This window comes from Bombus bifarius, unplaced genomic scaffold, assembly GCF_011952205.1.
Source record: "Bombus bifarius isolate JDL3187 unplaced genomic scaffold, Bbif_JDL3187 scf7180000010271, whole genome shotgun sequence".
NCBI classification, from domain to species: domain Eukaryota; kingdom Metazoa; phylum Arthropoda; class Insecta; order Hymenoptera; family Apidae; genus Bombus; species Bombus bifarius.
Genome location: NW_022885586.1, coordinates 3,394,643 through 3,412,002, shown reverse-complemented (window position 1 = coordinate 3,412,002; position 17,360 = coordinate 3,394,643). Strand labels below are relative to the sequence as shown.

At 35.1% G+C, this 17,360-nt stretch overlaps 5 protein-coding genes and 1 long non-coding RNA gene across 9 annotated transcripts; 4 read left to right on the top strand and 2 right to left on the bottom strand.

Moving 5' to 3' along the window:
• Positions 1-576: 576 nt before the first annotated feature.
• On the top strand, positions 577-1,617 carry LOC117216291 (succinate dehydrogenase assembly factor 3, mitochondrial). The gene is made up of 2 exons (XM_033462898.1): positions 577-942; positions 1,119-1,617. The coding sequence occupies exons 1-2, from the start codon at positions 766-768 to the stop codon at positions 1,296-1,298; spliced, it is 357 nt and encodes a 118-aa protein (XP_033318789.1). The 5' UTR covers positions 577-765; the 3' UTR covers positions 1,299-1,617.
• A 129-nt stretch (positions 1,618-1,746) lies between these two features.
• Positions 1,747-3,739, top strand: LOC117216286 (nucleoside diphosphate-linked moiety X motif 19-like). 3 transcript variants are annotated; one of them, XM_033462893.1, is made up of 6 exons: positions 1,749-1,958; positions 2,193-2,535; positions 2,647-2,882; positions 2,979-3,137; positions 3,216-3,474; positions 3,720-3,739. In XM_033462893.1, exons 1-6 carry the CDS (start codon positions 1,878-1,880, stop codon positions 3,734-3,736), a joined length of 1,095 nt encoding a protein of 364 aa, XP_033318784.1. In that variant the 5' UTR covers positions 1,749-1,877; the 3' UTR covers positions 3,737-3,739. The 3 variants fall into 3 exon arrangements, with proteins under 3 accessions (XP_033318785.1, XP_033318784.1, XP_033318783.1); XM_033462894.1 differs by lacking the exon at positions 3,720-3,739 and having other exon boundaries at positions 1,747-1,958; positions 2,199-2,535; positions 3,216-3,617; XM_033462892.1 differs by lacking the exon at positions 3,720-3,739 and having other exon boundaries at positions 3,216-3,617.
• LOC117216284 (DNA primase large subunit-like) lies at positions 3,734-6,208 on the top strand. The gene is made up of 8 exons (XM_033462889.1): positions 3,734-3,835; positions 3,956-4,137; positions 4,264-4,601; positions 4,685-4,912; positions 4,989-5,123; positions 5,179-5,557; positions 5,623-5,784; positions 5,861-6,208. Exons 2-8 carry the CDS (start codon positions 3,984-3,986, stop codon positions 6,130-6,132), a joined length of 1,668 nt encoding a protein of 555 aa, XP_033318780.1. The 5' UTR covers positions 3,734-3,835; positions 3,956-3,983; the 3' UTR covers positions 6,133-6,208.
• Positions 6,128-8,936, bottom strand: LOC117216285 (L-threonine 3-dehydrogenase, mitochondrial). Of its 2 annotated transcripts, none has more exons than XM_033462891.1 (5): positions 8,265-8,936; positions 7,668-7,931; positions 7,206-7,373; positions 6,473-6,739; positions 6,128-6,401 (listed from the first exon to the last, which is right to left on the bottom strand). In XM_033462891.1, exons 1-5 carry the CDS (start codon positions 8,419-8,421, stop codon positions 6,241-6,243), a joined length of 1,017 nt encoding a protein of 338 aa, XP_033318782.1. In that variant the 5' UTR covers positions 8,422-8,936; the 3' UTR covers positions 6,128-6,240. The 2 variants fall into 2 exon arrangements, with proteins under 2 accessions (XP_033318782.1, XP_033318781.1); XM_033462890.1 differs by having other exon boundaries at positions 7,113-7,373; positions 8,265-8,935.
• A 2,465-nt stretch (positions 8,937-11,401) lies between these two features.
• LOC117216282 (protein artichoke) lies at positions 11,402-17,259 on the top strand. Its single transcript, XM_033462886.1, has 9 exons — positions 11,402-12,621; positions 12,686-13,392; positions 13,939-14,263; positions 14,357-14,623; positions 15,018-15,171; positions 15,251-15,463; positions 15,529-16,255; positions 16,325-16,650; positions 16,725-17,259. Exons 1-9 carry the CDS (start codon positions 11,404-11,406, stop codon positions 17,219-17,221), a joined length of 4,434 nt encoding a protein of 1,477 aa, XP_033318777.1. The 5' UTR covers positions 11,402-11,403; the 3' UTR covers positions 17,222-17,259.
• On the bottom strand, positions 13,806-14,492 carry LOC117216292. The gene is made up of 2 exons (XR_004489341.1): positions 14,353-14,492; positions 13,806-14,170 (listed from the first exon to the last, which is right to left on the bottom strand). It is a non-coding gene; the product is annotated as an uncharacterized LOC117216292 (long non-coding RNA).
• Positions 17,260-17,360: the final 101 nt, after the last annotated feature.

Below are 17,360 nucleotides of genomic sequence, written 5' to 3'. Positions count from 1 at the left end.
CAGTTATCTCAATTTAATTTTTGTTTTAATTATTTCAATTTAAAAATAGACATTAACAAAGACTTAATAAAAATTGTATCAAACGTTGTAAGAAGAGTTTAAATTATACGGATTAAACTTTAATAATGTTCCGGAACTTTTTATCGTTTTAAGAAACATTGCAATTTTCTCGCTAAAATTTCAAGTCTTAAAGAGCATAATATCTATATTTTAAGAATTTGAGTTCTTATTAGTATCCAATAATTGAAAACGTTATTCTATGCACATCATACGATATGTGTCGTACTATTTTTTTAAACTATAATATTTTAATTTTGTTACATTATATAGATCCCCTTATGATAGGCAATCATTGTTTTAAATTTCGATTGTATCAAATCCACTGATATTTCAAATATTTCTAAGTACCTGCCAAAGTATTTTAATTTATGTCTTGAATAAAGTGCACTGCAAAATTCAGCTAAACAGTAATTATCAGAACATTATATCAAAATATGTCATTAATTTTGATTTGTAATCATTTTTCATTACAATAGATCCAATAATTTGATAATGTATATATAGTTTACATAATATTATAAATAGGTGCACACATATACAATCTTTCTTTCCTTCATTACTTACAAAGAGTTGTATGTTATTTGGCGCGAGATTTTAATATCTCTTATTTAATAAAATTTGTCTTTCAATAAAGTTGATATTGAAAAAAATTTATGCAAACAGTCAATTAGCATGTATAAATGACATTCTTACAATAAATAAATTATGTCCAATTTATCTCACGTACAACGTGTTAGAGTACTGTACAAAGCAATTTTAAGGTTACATCGTGGTTTACCAGTTGAAATTCAAGCTGTAGGAACTAGTTATGTACAAGATGAGTTCAGAAGACATAAAAATTGTGATGAAGCTACAGCAGCTATATTTTTGAAGGAATGGACAGTGAGTAATATTAAAAATTTTAGTCCAATACTTCTCTAAAATAATTATATAGGTTATCTTTTACCCTCTATTGCAGTGATAAAAGTACAATAAATATGAATTAAATTGATATTTTGTCTTTAATAGCTAAAAATTATGTTGACTAACATGAATAATGAAATTACTTTATTTCGCAGGAGTATGCTATAATGCTTACTAAACAACTTGGACTAAAAGGGCCTCATACAGCTAAGCCTCTAGGTAAAAATTTAAAAGAAGAAGATTTAGACAAATTTAGGAATGAACAAATGTACCAGTTGTATGAGCTAATGATCGCAGCTACTGGTAAAACTAATAATGATGGAAAAGACAAATAGTTTATTATCGCTACAATGTCAAAGCACTTCATATTTTATAGTTTTTGAGATATGTAATATTACATATCATAGTGTATTATCAATGTAGTTATAATTTACTCATATTATTATTTATGTACATAAGTAATCCATAAAAATTTAGGCTTGAACAAGATGCCTTATAATAATACTCATTAACACTAGTGTTTAATAAACTTGTACATAAAGTATATTAAATATTAGTGTACTATAGCATATTTAATGTTGTAAAAAATATAAAATATTACAATAAAGAAATTACAGAGTGCAGAAAAAAGAAAACAATGTTTAACAGTCTAATTACATTACAAAGCTTTACAATATATAGAAAAATACAATATATATTAAAAAAGATGATGTTATTCATTTGATGATTCATTTATTTTGTTATTGAAGATTATCTTCTTTAGATCGTATATATATACAGATATAGTCAATTAGGTTATAAGTTATAAATACATCTTGTGGGATCACATAACCTTGTAAATTTTTTTTTTTATTAAAAAATTTCATAAATTACAATTATTAACATAAAATCAAAGTACGTTAATTAATAAAAAAATGAAAGCGTGGAAAGATTCTGCTAGCTTAATATTAGCTGCACGTCAAACACAAAGATATATTCGCCCGTCTTCTACAAAGGTAAATTTGATTAAAGTATTTATAATTAAATGTTGCTTTGATCATTATTCTTATTATTGTAGCAAAAAAAAAAAAAAAAAAGAAAATAATAAAACATAACCAAGCTTAAGGTTATGAATATAATATCGATAATCGAATCGTATTTTATACACCGAAATCGTTCTTTGATTTATATTTTTTGCCAGAAAAGTAGCTATTAAATACTACATTCAAAGTTTTGATAATAATATCTAGTTTCAGTATAATTACAATCTACTATGTCTAAAACGTCATCGGAATTCGAAGTTCATGCCAAGTACATATGTATTTCCTGGAGGAGTAATAGATCCATCCGATGCTGATTTAAAATGGCACAATATTTATTCCGCTTTCGGTTTTGATGCCAATAGTTTTAAATCTTTGAGTCCTAATGCTCCAAATCGTCCTCAAATTTTCAAATTTAAACCGAATGAATTACCAAGAGAAGTTTCATTACGAATTACTGCAATTCGTGAGACTTTCGAAGAATCTGGTATACTTCTTTGCAAGCAATCACGAGAAGAGATGACTGATCTTGGTTGGACGCAACACATAAAAAGTAATTTGTTTGATAATGTTTCTATCACAAAAATAAAATCTGTTTCGTTAAAATAAATAAATAAATGACAATTTTCTCTTTTCTCCTTTTTTATTTCTCGTCTCTTTTTAGTTTCTGAAAGTGAATTATATAATTGGCAAACAAGGGTGCACAACGATGCCAGAGAATTTTATACATTGTGCAAAGATTTTAACTGTTATCCAGATCTATGGTCTCTTTATGAATGGAGTAATTGGTTAACACCAACTTGTTTTATTGGACGACGTTATGACACTGCTTTTTATTTGGCTTGTATTGCAACTATGCCTCAAACCATTTATGAGATTACAGAAATGGAAGATTTGAAAGTAAGATTGTTGTAATAATCAAATATCATATATCAGTATAATATAATATAGTATGACATATATATATATATATATAATATTGCTTTTGAAATTTAGTGGGACATGCCCGGGAATTTTTTATTTTCATCTCCTAATGCTGCATTTCCCCCTCCTCAACAGTACGAAATTGCAAGAATAGCAAAGTTCGAAAGCATACATAATTTACTAGATTTCGCAGTCGATCGTGGTAAAATGGGGGTGCTCTTAAATTTACCAGTATGTAAAAGAACTTGAAAAAATCTCATTCTAATACTTAAGAAATGATTTTAAAATAATACATATGTATATTATTAGATACAGGTAGAATTACAAGATGGAAAAGTACATGTTTTACCAGGTGACTCGATGTATCCAAATAAAGTCAATTTACTTGACAAACAAATCATCGATAGAACCGATATCACCATCTCTGAATTTCGAGACATATCTCCCATAAAAAATAGAATGGAATTTTTCAATCTGCAAGTGAAAGAGCTTTATGTTCAAAATTTTGATAGCGCCGATGGCCATTTAGCTCCCCTTCAATTAAAAAATGTTTCTATTGCAGTGGCACGTAAGAATTCTAAACTATAATACATGTATTTAACGATGTACAATCCTCTTTTAATATACATTCTTACTGGATACTAGACTGTAACTAAGAATTACATTTTTCTATATCAAAATATTGACGATTGTATATTAATTTTTAATAAATATATATTGATATTTATCATAATTTTCTACGTCTAAACACATATTAAAATTTTTTAATAAACACAATATACTTTTTTTTGCATTACCTTCCCTATTGAACAGTTTCGATCGAAAAATAGCGGGAAAAAAGCGCGGGAAAGATAGTGCTATAGTAATGGCTGCCTAAGTGCCTTAACGTTAAATTGATCGTATGCAACGAATAAAGTATCGTCAAATAGGTACGTGTTTACCTATCAGTAATTTTATTAATTGTAATTATTATATAAAATTTCTACTATACAAATTATTTAAATAATCTGTTTAAAGCAATAAATTTATAAATGTATTTGATGTGACAGGTAGAGTGGATATATTTATTTTTAAAAAATGGAATATACTAAAAGAAGACGATATGCAATTAAAGTGAAAAGTAATGATCTTGAGGATATCTATCCTCATGATCTACAAATGTATGATTTTCCTCCAAGAGGTGAAGTACTACTTACAGAATTTGAACAATTGGCTAAAGAAAGATTAAGACGTAAGTATTATGGAATGTCATGATTAATTTACTATTTAATAATTGTTTCTTTGTATATTTATAAAATTTAAGAGTTGTGTATCAAAATAGTTCCGATTGTACGTAACTACATATAATTATTTATAGTTTTATTACACATTGAAAACAATGCAAATAGAACAGATTTTAAGACATTAGAAGAGCGTAAACAAAATCTAAACACAGCTTTAACTAAAGATGGACTTAAATATTATGCACATCTTTTGTATGCAAAGGGATGCAAAACACCGACAGAAACAGATTTACAGTATAGAAGAAAGGATCATATATCACATTTTATATTGAGACTATCACATTGTTTTGAGCCAGATAACCAAACATGGTTTATTAATCAAGAAGTAGAGTTTTTTAAATTAAGATTCAACTCATTAGATAAAGAAGGAGTAGAAAAGTTACTTAGTATGCATAAAATTGATTGCCAGCAAGTAAGAAATAAAATTAGTAAAATAAAATATAAGTTGATTATTCCAAATTTTATGATTGTTATCTTTAATGTTATTTTTCTAAGATTACACCAGAAGAAAAAGATGAACTTAGGGAAGAACTTGGTTCATCCACCGCAAAAGTAAAAAATGTTGATATGACAGAGTTTTATAAAGTGCCCTTTCAAAAAGTCACTGATTTAATTAGATCACGCAGGGTTTATCTGAATCAAGGAATAGCATTTATACCACAAACTGACTTAGTATCTTTGTTTGTTTCTTGTTTTAGGAAAAATTTAGTTGATGGTATGCCAGTAAGTTTCCTTTATTATATTAATTAACCAAATTCTGTTTAATGTGTGACTAATTTGATTCTGTTTTCAACATTAGGATGCAAGAATGTCTGTTGGACGTATGTATGGTGATGAAAGAATAGCCTCGTGTCTCAAATCTGTACATAATGTTTCTGAAAGGACAACTGTTCTTTGGACTAGTGCTGCTACACCTATAGATAAGTTGGATGAGGTAATTAATTTATTTCTCATAATCTTACATTTGTATAATATTACATAATTTTCAGTTATCAAAAACTTCGTATCCTTTGTGCATGAGAGTATTACACGAAGCACTTAGAACTCACCACCATCTAAAAAACAGTGGGCGCATTCAGTATGGTTTATTTATAAAAGGTATAGGAGTAACATTGGAAGATGCTTTATCCTTCTGGAAAACCGAATTCACAAAGAAAATTGACCCAGGAAAATTTGATAAAGAATATGCCTATACTATAAGGCATACTTATGGTAAAGAGGGTAAACAAACAAATTACACTCCTCTTGGGTGTACAAAAATTATATCTTCTGCTGTAAGTGCTGGAGAATATCATGGTTGTCCATTTAAACACATGGATCAAGGATCGTTGAGACAAAAATTATTTAATTATGGTGTAACTGCAGCAAGTAAGAATATTGTTCTTTTACTTATAAATTCTAAGGAATGATACCTACAATCTTGTATACTTCAGGTATTAATGAAATAACAGACCTTGCTAAAGAACAAAATTACTTTGGTGCTTGTACAGCATATTTTGAATTTATACATGATCGTTTACCAGATAAACCTATTAATCATCCAAATGTATATTTCATGGAAAGTCGTGCCATATTGTCTAAGGATAATGCAGCAGGTGCAATAGTATTTCATATTAGGGAGATATATAGGAATTATGTTAACAAATAAACTTATTTTTATTTTGTATGCAGAACCTGAAAACAAAGAAAGACTCTCACAAAGTGGGAGGCACAATATTGGTAGTCCTGGAATTGGTACTCCCCGAAACATGGACAGAAATGTTAGTACACCTTTAAGAAGTGCAATGACACCTTCGAGAAGTATAGATAAAGGTTCCACACCGTCAAGAAGAATGGCAAGAATGAACTCGACCCCGACTAGAGCTGCTAGACCAACCCCAAAAAGGATCGAAAATCATCTTAATGATGATGATATCGCTCAATTAATGAGTGAAGACATGTGAAGTATAAAAATATAGTTGCTAAACTTTGTATCGTGTTTTTGTTGTAAAATAAATAATATTTTTATACCTTGGCTAATTTATATAAATTATTTCCTAAATGATTTTATATTATACATAACTGTTGACCTCCTTTAATGATCTTTTGTTTGACATATTTTTTTTCACATCGCGAATCATTGATTCTACGAGTTTTTCCAAGTTGTATTTATGTCGCCAACCCCAGTCCCGACGCGCTTCACTGTCATCAAAAACTTGAGGCCAGCTTTCAGCTAAAATTTGAACAGTATATTATCTTTATACATATCGATACTAATATATGTATTGTGTGTTATAGACCAACCAATATATTGTCTTGCGTCCGGTTTATACGAAATCTGTAAATCAGGTACGTGCTTTTTAAGTTCATTAAATAATTCTTCAGGTGTGAAACTCATGGCAGTAACATTGTATACTCTTCTTTGTAATTGTTCGTTTGGAGCGTTTAAAAACTGAAAAAGTGCTGATAAGCAATCCTCAATATAAATCATTGGTAATCTGGTATAAGGTTCTAAATAGCATTCGTATTTTTTAGCAAATAATCCTTCATGGAAAACTGCAACTGCGTAGTCTGCAAAAAAAATGTATATACAATATCGTACAATTATTAATTACCTACAGAATATTATTTTTTATTACAAATTATGGTTTTATTTATCATGTGATTTTACTGTTTTAAGATTTACGCTTCAGGAGACAAGGGAAACGCAAGAAGCGATCTCACGGTTCATGATCAAGAGACGCTCAACAATTTACTAATACCATTGTCCTTAAAAACCAATGAATTGCGCTATTATGTTGTTATTCTAATCATGATGCTCCATTTCTTGATACAGGAAAATGTTTTTATGATACAATTTTATTCTTTATAAATAAAAAATAATAAACAATGCAGGAGAGAGAATAAAGAGTAAAAAATGAATAAAATATGATAAAAAGTACACCTGTGGTACCACCACCTGGTGGGTCACTGCTAATGACTCCCGGAAATCGAAGACAGCGGAAGTCAAGCCCGAATCTGTGATGATAATATTCACCTAATAACTCAGCATGGACTTTGCTAACACCATAAATTGTTCGTGGACGCTGAATAGTTACATTTGGAGTAGGATTCCGTGGTGAATCTGGTCCAAAGGCTCCGATTGTTGATGGAATGAATATTCTTAATTTGTACTGCTTTGCCAGTTCAATCACATTGTGCATTCCTAAGATGAAACATTAATTTTCTATAGAACTTTCCCTTAATCTATAAGTATAGTTTAGAGATTTTTACACTTTTTTCGGTTTAAGTTTTTACGTTTCGAATAACAATTCTACTTGTCTCATTGCACGAAGATTTTTTTCAAAGATATCTAAGAAAGCTACTTTCTCTCGTTTACTTTCTTTTATGACTACGTTAACAATATAATTATTATCACAATGACAGATTCACTTGGTGCGACATTCCATTTCATCGAAATATTGTCTATCTTATCGTAAAACTTGAAACATTATGTTACCTTCTATATTGACTCTCACTGCTAGAGGAACATTCTGCTCGCCTACAGCGCTGAGAAGAGCGCTAAAATGAATTAGCCAATCGATTCTGTAATTGACCACAATTTTTTGAAGCCCTTTAAAATCGAGAATATCAGCAAAAATGAACGGTCCGTTGGATAAATTTTCTTCTGTCGGTTTGATTATGTCAGATAATATCACGTTTTCGCTTCCGTAATTTTTACGAAGTAGTTTCGCACACTCAGTACCCAGTTGCCCGAGACCACCTTATAAAGATATAAATATATCGTAAATGTCAAGTAGATTTTTATTGATAACGATTAATGTACAGGAAAACACGTTTTTTTTTTTTTGTTCTTTTTAATTCAGAATAAGTAAAAAGCGAATATTCTATTTTTGTGTAAATGTAAAGTCGTGACTACCTATTTTTCAACAATTAAATAATTTGTTTGCTTTTATTCCTCAGATTTTCAGATAAGTTAAGTTACGTGTATACATATGTGTACCTTTTGCTTGGAGCATTGGCGTGAAAATTGTGTGATGTATAACAAGGCCAACTGGTTCTAAAAGCCCTAACTGGTTTCGTAAAACGTACTCACCAGTAATAAGTATCCTTGGTGATCTTTCGGTAGTATACGATCTATTGATCCCAGTTTTTCTAATTTCTCGCGACGAACAATTGTTTGTAATGTGACAATGTCTCAAAGTATTTCTTGCGAACCACTGAGAAGTTTTTGAGAAATTCTTGCACCACATATCTCGAGATTCGAAAGAAAAATTTTACTGACGGAAGAAGCGATGGTTCTTTTTATCGAAAGAAAATTACTTCTATATGTTTCGTCGATTACAGCACAGTCATATGAACTCAAAAAGGAAAATAGCTTGAGGAAAAAATTTTTATCCGCACAAAAAGACGTGATTTTTAAAGAACCATGGAAAATTGGGGACCTTTCTCGACTCGATCACGATAAACAAGTGCCACAGGCACGCATAATCACGCAATATTATAGAGAAACCAGTTGTAACACGGATTAGTTCTTTAACTTGTGTTGGTGCATCAATAAGTACAGAACTCTCTGATCAATGGTAAATCTATCCGAATAAGACGCCTGTTCGTCTCTGTAATCTGCCATTAATTTTACAGAAATTTATCGATTATTAATAGAAATTAAGTATTACTATGTATTCTTTAACTATATGTTTCCAATACTTGAAAATTGTATCTTTCAGGCAGACGTACATACCAAAAGCAATCCATTTTTTTACGTGTTCAACTATTCAGATACCAGTCCTGGATAAATGGTAATCTTATACCGATTAGCTAGAGACGAATGGAAATTTTCTGCAATATTACATATTTCGAATCTAACTAATGCATGTTTCCTGCATTTAAAAAAAAAGTGAATAAGAGAAGACGGAACTCGTGTCATCTGGACTGGAACATATTTAGCTGCACGTTCCTAGGAAAATCATGAAAATCGTGATTCTTGTCGATTTAAGTCGTAGAATTGTCTAACATCATGATAAATAGAATTTATTTACAGTAAGAGAATAAAATCAAGTAGTACGAAAATATTAATTTCTTTCAAGCTTCAATTTTACTCGATCTTTGCAATGCTTATGAAATATCCTCTATAATTGTAAATTAATCGTAGCGTCTTGAAAATCTTTTGACATGCTCGAAGTGCGAAAACATTTAAAAACGGTTGATCCTAAATCTGAAATTTGTCAAATTTGGCACGTATGGTAAAGATTTGGTGGAAAGGGAAGAATTTCCTGGAAGCGTGCCTTCACGGTGGTTGGACACGGCACTTCGCAATTCTCTTTTCGTCTCGCTCGCCATCACCCACGCCACAGTCATCTTCTCCCCTCGACTTTGTGCATCAGCACGCTTTGCACAAAACTTCTTCGTGTAGTTAGCCCGTATCTGTTCGTAACGAGCGCACCGACGCTCTAGCTTTTCGAAACAACGCCAAAATACGCGACGTGCTATTTTTTTATTTGTGAACAAACAGTGCTGTTTAATCTCTTGCTCAAGATAGTACAGTTTTATGGAAACCATCGAAATCCCAAGAGGAAGAGAACGTTCCCATTCCCAGAAATAAGTCGAGACTTTTGGCGAGTTAAACGGAGTCAAAAGGTAGGAATGATCGAACAGACGGAAGGGTTGGATAGTTTCATTTTTTCAGATCGTCACGTCAAAGAATAATTTCGTCGTGGATAGTAACGAATACATATATATATGGAACAACACTGTTCCTATTATTCAACGTTGTCTCAATTCGCTTGCAACCAATTTTAAAGTCGCATAATTCCATGTAGTTACACTTGGTGCGGTTTAAAGAGAAACAGAGCCAAGGATGGAAACGAAAGAAGCGTAGCTATATCACTTTCACTAGTATCACATACGATCGCTATGATTCGATCGTAGTTATAGACGATAACGATTGCAATAGAAGAGGTGCTGCACCTGTATCGATTGTACACGTTGTAATTTACCACTAGTAGACCACACAACGAAGGATTATGTCAACTGTTTGCGGAATCAGCTCGAGTCACGCGAAGACCCGTTTTGTCAGGGAATGTCCATAGAAAAGACTCGCTTGTTTAGTATCAAGTCGAATTCAATAGTTTAATTTGAAAGTTCACTGAACGATGAAAAGCGATTTCCTAACAATCAGGTAGTCTAGTTTGGAGCAATGCAAATGCAATCACGCGAGTGTAACGACCTGTATACCTCAATTCTGATTTGCTCCCTTAAATTTGCAACGAAGTACGCGGTATAAATCGGCCTTTTCAACTGACACATGGATCTTTAATTAAACCTTTCTTTATTAATGATCACCGTGATATCGACATTCTTTATGTCTGACTGCTTTTCCAGGTCGTCCGATTGTTCCTACTTACGGAAGGCGCATTATGAAACACACGTGGTCACCCGTGACACTATCCTCGAAGAACACCTTTGTTTTCATTCTATCAGATAGAGTAAAAAGACTTTCCTCTTCCGTATCGATTCCCTTAAGTCAGTGCTTTACTTCAATGCTCCATTCTTTAAGTCGTTCGACGACACGATAGGACGTCGAAGTATATTTTAGCGTCGTTCGTGACATATGCTTCGCATTTTGAAACACTATGCTGTTTGTTGCATTTACGACAAACATTTTAATTTGCTCGCGAGAGATATAATATAGCTATGTCGTGTAATTTTGTGGCGATGGTAATTATTGCGGGGAAAGATTGTCCTAGCGGTCTTTAGCTTTGCTTACGGTACGAAGCATTAATTTTGTCGTCTACGACCGTGACGTGTAGACAGTACGTATACACATATATCTACCGTGCGTCCTTTGGTTTACGCATAGAAAATACCGTGACATCCAAGGGCGGTTTAACACTCGATGATCACGACCAGTTTTACAAAGAAACGAACGCGTGTTACGCTTTTACAATTTAAAAAGAAGAAAAAATTGTTGGTTGCGCGTTAGAGATTAAATCATTTTTTCAGAAGATGTGGGACTGGTATTTAAGGTCGTAGACCAAGATCCAAATGCGCTATGGTTAAACTACCGTGGGGTGGAAACCTCTTTATAACTGGCTGGTTCCTGACACTGTTCTGTATCAGTGTCAGTGCTCAGTTAGGTTCAGAGTACGGATGTCCTACTCAGGAGAGGATTCTACCTTGCAGATGTTCTACTCGTGACATGGAGATTCAAATATGGCAAGTGTCGTACTTCAAATATGGGAAAAGACCAGTCGGATGAAATTTATTCCTTATATGTCAATAGGTGCAGCCATAGTGAGCTACCAAAAGTTCTCGAGGGCCTAAAGGCAGTGAGTCATTATTTAGATCGACCGGTAGACGAATTGATCCTGGAGAACAACAATCTGCCTAGTCTACCAGGCAAAGTTTTTGCTACTCTACGTGTTCTTCGTTTAATGCTCCGAAATAATCGCCTTGAAAGAGTGTCGTCAGGGTGGCTAGAGGGACTTCACGACTCTCTCTTAGAGCTATTTGTCGTGGAACCAGATTTGCGTTCCTTGCCAGTAGATAGCTTGGAAAATCTGCAGGGTCTCGAGGCAGTAACCTTGCAGAGTAAAGCGATGAAAAAGCTGCCTAAATTCTCTGGACTGCCAAAGCTCAGATATCTCCAGATCAACTCTCCGGCTTTACTAGAATTGGCTCCAAGAAATTTTCGAGACTTGACCAATTTGGAACAGTTCCACGTTTTTGGTAGTCCACGTCTGATACGTTTAGAAGCTGGCCTGTTTCGTAGCCTATCGCGTCTCGAGTTGATAAACATCACAGACTGTGGAGTTCATTGGGTTCATCCTCGAGCATTGATAGATTTACCAGAATTGAAAGAGGTCTCGTTGGTTGGAAACTCGATCGTGGACGCTGGCATGATCGGCCGTGCCTGTATGGATCTACCTTCGCTTTCGGTGATACGACTGGACAGAAATCGCATAAATCGTCTTGGCGAAGGAGCCTTCACAGACTTATCTGTTCTCTCTCGCTTGTACTTATCAAGGAATTATATTACCGAGGTGTTCGCTGGAGCATTTCAAAGAATGCCAGCATTGAAGACCGTAGATCTCAATCACAATCTAATACATCGCATACATCCCGAGTTCTTCCCGCGCAGGCCCGGAAACATCTTGGAGGAGATGTGGATGATCAACAACGATCTAAGTCACGTGACTGAACTGAGATCGATAATGGAGGCTTTGCCTAGATTGAAGTTTCTCGATGTTAGTCACAATCAAATCGAGGAGATACCATTTGGGGCACTCAGGGGGCATCTCACACTGGAAAGACTTCACCTTGATCACAATAGAGTGGCCTTTCTGCAGAGAGAAACCTTCACCGCGATGCCCGCTCTTAGGGAACTTAGATTGAAAAATAATTCTTTGTCAAACTTATTGGAAGCGCCGTTCTGGAACTTGCCATCATTGAAAGTAAGTGGTCGACGATGAAACGTTCTCTATGTTCTAGCTTAATCGTGCTCTATTACAATTTCAGGGTCTAGATCTTTCAGAAAACTACTTTCGTCATATAGAGCCTCGTTTATTAGCAAATTTGCCAAGTTTGAGACGTTTGGATATGAGCGGAAACGCTGTAGGCCTTATAGAGCCTGACTCGTTCATGGGTACACCGGCTTTAGAGCACATCAACATTTCTGGAAACGCGCTCTCGGTTCTTCATCCCCTCACGTTTCATCATTTAGCTAATCTTTACGAACTGGACATCGGTTGGAATCGAATGCTCGAGATAGTTCCGGGTTTACCGAGAAACATAGAACACCTTCACATGCCTATGAATCGGATCATCGTTCTACCAGCTGTGTCTTCTCAAGACCTCGATCTGCCAGTTCTCAGGTCCTTGGATCTCAGCGCAAACGGAATCGAAAGAATACCACCAGGAACTTTGACCGACCTGCCGAACTTGAGAAAGTTAAATTTCGGCTACAATTCTCTTCGAATCTTAGAAGACGGCGCATTCGAAGGGTTGTCGAGATTGGAGCAATTGGACTTAAAATATAATCGATTAGTCACTCTACATGGACGAAGTTTTAGACCATTGAGATCGCTGATGGATTTAAATTTACGGGGCAGTCGTTTGGAAGTTCTAAGGCCAGATATCTTCCAGGAAAATATTCGATTACAGAGATTGGATCTCAGCAGGAACAACCTTGCGCAAATACCTCATGCAACTTTTTCAAGTACCAGGTAACAAAATGAAATATTCTTGTGTATAATCATATAGTACACTCGTACCATAATGCGTACAAAACTACGTAAAGATGCGCCATTTTTTGCACGTCAACAAGCGAGTAGAAAAGCAGTTTCACTCGTAGTTATATGGTTGCGTCACTAGCAAATTGGTACCTAGAAAGTTCTTCATGCCCGTGTTGAATGTCCCCTTCTATTTGCGAGATGGCACCATCCTGGCGTGTCGTTTATTTTCTACCAGTTTCTGTTGCTTTAACAAGTGAGCTCTAATCGCTTAAATGCGAACGAAAAGATCGGTCCCTTAAACGGTAATTTTTTTTAGAAATTTAGTCATTTAACTTATTGGCGTATTAGTTTCTGAACGCTAAACGTTTTCCTCTATCCTTTTTTCAATCAAAATTACTATTTTTCATTTCAACATTTTATTGCAAACTGATCTTAAGTCTGCCGAGATACGTTTAGGCAGACCGATTTGTCAAAGTCGGAAACGACTGTTCCTGTTAATGACTCCATATCAAAGGGAGGAAACGACGTTAATTGCAGAGACCTTCGTGAACTATACGCGTCGCACAATACTTTGACCGAGTTACCCGGATCGTTACACGGCTTAACAGCTCTTCAGGTACTCGACTTGAGCTTCAACAAGCTGAACATCCTGTCGCCGGAAACATTGAGCAGTCTATCGGCCTTGCTCGAGCTCAAACTTGTCAGGAATCGTATCCGCGAGTTGCGTGAAGGCGCCTTTGATGGTTTGCCACGGTTAACGTTAATCGATCTGGAAAATAATGATCTGAGAATTATCGAACGAAACGCTATCAGAGCTCTGCCCGAATTGCAGGCGATACGACTTGGGAAAAATCGATTACAGGTAGCAGAAAATATTTGTTGTTCCTTTGATTTTAATCGAGAAACTATAACTATTGGTTACTGTCGCTATAATTATCTGGACATACGTACGTAGATAATTCCAAGCGGAGCTTTCACCGAGTTGCCACTGCTGCAAAGCGCGGAACTTCAGGAAAATCGGATCCAGGAAATTGCAAGTAACGCATTCATTAACGTGCCTCACCTTCTCTTCCTTAATCTAAGCAACAATCATTTACCTTCGTTGGACTACGTTGGTTTAGAGAGCTTGCGTTCCCTGGAAGTTTTAGATTTGAGCAATAATCGATTGTCTAGGGTATCGAGCAACAGTTTAGCATCGATGGAGTGGTTGGTCGAGCTGAAAGTAAGTAAAACAAAATTGAGGATGAAAATAATTGCTTCGTAGATTATTTGCTAATAAATGTGCTAATTAAAAAGAATTAATGACTTGTGAACGAAATATCTCTTTCTTTCAAATGAAGTATTCGAGAGTGAAAATGAATGGAATGGTTGTGATAAAAGTCGATTTTCGTAATGATCGTATTAAACGCAAACCGAGTACGAAAAAATATGCCTGTGGTGGGGATAGTCTTTAGTAATAACGGGGAATACTTTCTCGTCGAGAGTGAAACTTCGCCACGAAGCGTGGTGCGAGGCCACTCGTTATGCTAGTAGAGCAATTATTCTGCAAATGTAGCTGTATCGTTATTTAAGAAGATAGCGGATCGTTTTACATATGTTGTCCATGTTAATTGCAGATGGACAACAATCGTATTTGTACCATCCAAGGTTCGCCTTTCGATGAAATGCCGAGACTTCGAGTTCTCAGTTTAAGAAGCAATCGAATGGCTTCCGTTTCGGAAGCAGCGTTCAAAAGATTGCGATCAAACATCGCTGTCTTAGATATCGATGGTAATCAAATTTCTTCTTTTCTTTACTACTTGGTATTCTATGCTAGTGTTTCGTAAAAATAATTTTACTCGTATTAAAGGAAATCCACTCTCGTGTTCCTGTGGAATGTTATGGTTAAGGGGATGGCTGCAGCAAGCTTCCTCCGAAGGTCCAAGATGCGCGGACGGATCTTTATTCAAGGAAATTAGATTATCACGTCAGGATTGTCAACGCGAAAGACAGATTGATCCGATCCACCCCGGCTGCGAGGCGGAAATGATCGACGTTGCACCGTATCCTGTCTCTTCTTCTAGTGAGTAATATTCGCAAATTATCACTTTCGTTTATCAATCAGATGCTTAATAAATACTTTATCAGTATTTGGAGCAACGGAGATGGTACCACTTCGTATGAATCTGAAAGACTCGTCAACACAAAATCCTCCCAATACTCAGGATACTGATTACTTCTACGACTATCCGGATTACCAAGACGGCAAAAGTAATACGACAAATGTAACTTTCACGTCGACTCAGTTTCTGACTACAATAGCACCAGAAGCTGTGAAAGCCACTCAAACAACGGAGATGATTCAACCTTCGACGAACAATACGATTCCCATAAAAAAGGGTACTTCGATGCCTCCCTCTCCCAGTAGCTCTGGTTTTACCTTTTTCGGGGTTCCTTTGCCTAGTCTCAATTTCAATCTTTGGGGTAATTCGAGGAAGAAGTTCGAAAGAAAGAATTCTTCGGGAAGACCTGGAAGAGGTCGTTACAGGATGTTCCCACCTACAGAACCGGAAATCCATAGAGGTGGTTTCGTACCGTTACCACGTGGACAAGGTGGATTTGTACCTATCGTTGATCCCAGGCTAACTTATGAAAAACAGATTAAAAATGAAACTTCAAGGGTTCAAAACTCAAACATTACTCAAGAAGGGCGAAAACGATGGAAAAGTGGAAATGGAACGGTGGTGAAAGTCGAAAGGGCTTATCCAAAAACGAGCAAGCCTAAAGCAGGGTCCAAAGAAAGGGAAGAGTTGTCCACGGTGTCAGCTAATGAACAAGATTCTCGTTGGCAAGTAACTGACACGAAAAACATCAGGTAAACGAGTCAATAAGTTGTTAAATAAGACAAGAATTGTTATACGTATCTTATTGTTCATCTTTTCAGTGCTGTTACAAATTCAACGAAGACGTCTGATTTGAGCCCCGCTGCAGACGAGTCATTGCAAGAAACAAATGAAACTTCTACATCTACCGAAATTTATAGTGGAGAAACTCTAGAGATGATTAAAAAAGCAAGTAAAAGCGAAGAAAGGCCACAAATAGAAGTAGCGAGTAGAATTGTCTGGACTACTCCGAGAGCTGCCTTGGAAACGACAAAGGAAATATCAACAGAGATATTACAAGGAGAAAAAGATTCCTACTGGGATACTGAAGTAAACGGATTTCAAAAAACGTCCAGTCCTGTAACAAACATTTCAAACGAGCCGAGTGGTAAAATTATAACTTGTATCGTAATTTTTTTTACACGTAATTTCAAGTAAATATTTCTTTAATATTAATTACAGATGACTCGAGTACTATCGTAACAGAACGATCAAGTTCCCGTTTAACTCTTTCGGAAAATCGGAAAAATTTTTCTTCCACGTCTCAAGTTTCTCGAGAAACAGAGGCATCGGCTCTTTCAGCGTTCCTGATACCAGGAGGTCAAGTACCTTCGTTGGTTCCAAATCTGCGTCCACTAGGCAGGCCAACGATAACGAAAGTTCCATCACCGCGTATTGGCCTCTCTGGTGAACCAGAGAAACAAAAATCCGTGGCAGAAGCTGTTCAACGAAATTTGGAGAATGCCGAGGAGAAATTGTTTGGCATAGATGGATCTTCCAATGAAAATGCTGAGATTCTTGAAGACAATTCCTTTAACTGGTACTTTCAACATTATAACGACACTAATTTAGAACCTTTTGTTGGTGTAGTATACAGTGGAGGTGAAAAGACTAGTGTGACTCGATCGACTTTATTGGGTCAAATATATCTCTCTCTTATTTTGTACATTTTCATATAAAAACATGGAAGATTAAATATAGATATCTCCAGCACAATTAATTTATTAAATAATTAATATTTGAAGTGCTCTTAATTATGTGTAAAATATCGGTCGGCCTGAACGGTAAAAACAAGATAAAAAGAATCCAAGTGTTACG

What these genes read in the sequence shown, in the direction of transcription:
- LOC117216291 (XM_033462898.1), top strand. Translation starts at nt 766, where the DNA reads ATGTCCAATTTATCTCACGTACAACGTGTTAGAGTACTGTACAAAGCA. An exon ending in TATTTTTGAAGGAATGGACA is followed by an intron (nt 943 to 1,118) that starts GTGAGTAATATT and finishes TTTATTTCGCAG; the next exon opens with GAGTATGCTATAATGCTTAC.
- LOC117216286 (XM_033462892.1), top strand. Translation starts at nt 1,878, where the DNA reads ATGAAAGCGTGGAAAGATTCTGCTAGCTTAATATTAGCTGCACGTCAA. An exon ending in TTGGACGCAACACATAAAAA is followed by an intron (nt 2,536 to 2,646) that starts GTAATTTGTTTG and finishes GTCTCTTTTTAG; the next exon opens with TTTCTGAAAGTGAATTATAT. An exon ending in GGGTGCTCTTAAATTTACCA is followed by an intron (nt 3,138 to 3,215) that starts GTATGTAAAAGA and finishes GTATATTATTAG; the next exon opens with ATACAGGTAGAATTACAAGA.
- LOC117216284 (XM_033462889.1), top strand. Translation starts at nt 3,984, where the DNA reads ATGGAATATACTAAAAGAAGACGATATGCAATTAAAGTGAAAAGTAAT. An exon ending in TTATGGTGTAACTGCAGCAA is followed by an intron (nt 5,558 to 5,622) that starts GTAAGAATATTG and finishes TGTATACTTCAG; the next exon opens with GTATTAATGAAATAACAGAC. An exon ending in GTCTAAGGATAATGCAGCAG is followed by an intron (nt 5,785 to 5,860) that starts GTGCAATAGTAT and finishes TTTTGTATGCAG; the next exon opens with AACCTGAAAACAAAGAAAGA.
- LOC117216285 (XM_033462890.1), bottom strand. Translation starts at nt 8,421, where the DNA reads ATGTGGTGCAAGAATTTCTCAAAAACTTCTCAGTGGTTCGCAAGAAAT. An exon ending in AGTGAGAGTCAATATAGAAG is followed by an intron (nt 7,374 to 7,667) that starts GTAACATAATGT and finishes GTTTCATCTTAG; the next exon opens with GAATGCACAATGTGATTGAA. An exon ending in GGACGCAAGACAATATATTG is followed by an intron (nt 6,402 to 6,472) that starts GTTGGTCTATAA and finishes TTCAAATTTTAG; the next exon opens with CTGAAAGCTGGCCTCAAGTT.
- LOC117216282 (XM_033462886.1), top strand. Translation starts at nt 11,404, where the DNA reads ATGGGAAAAGACCAGTCGGATGAAATTTATTCCTTATATGTCAATAGG. An exon ending in GCAACTTTTTCAAGTACCAG is followed by an intron (nt 13,393 to 13,938) that starts GTAACAAAATGA and finishes CGTTAATTGCAG; the next exon opens with AGACCTTCGTGAACTATACG. An exon ending in AGTGGTTGGTCGAGCTGAAA is followed by an intron (nt 14,624 to 15,017) that starts GTAAGTAAAACA and finishes TGTTAATTGCAG; the next exon opens with ATGGACAACAATCGTATTTG.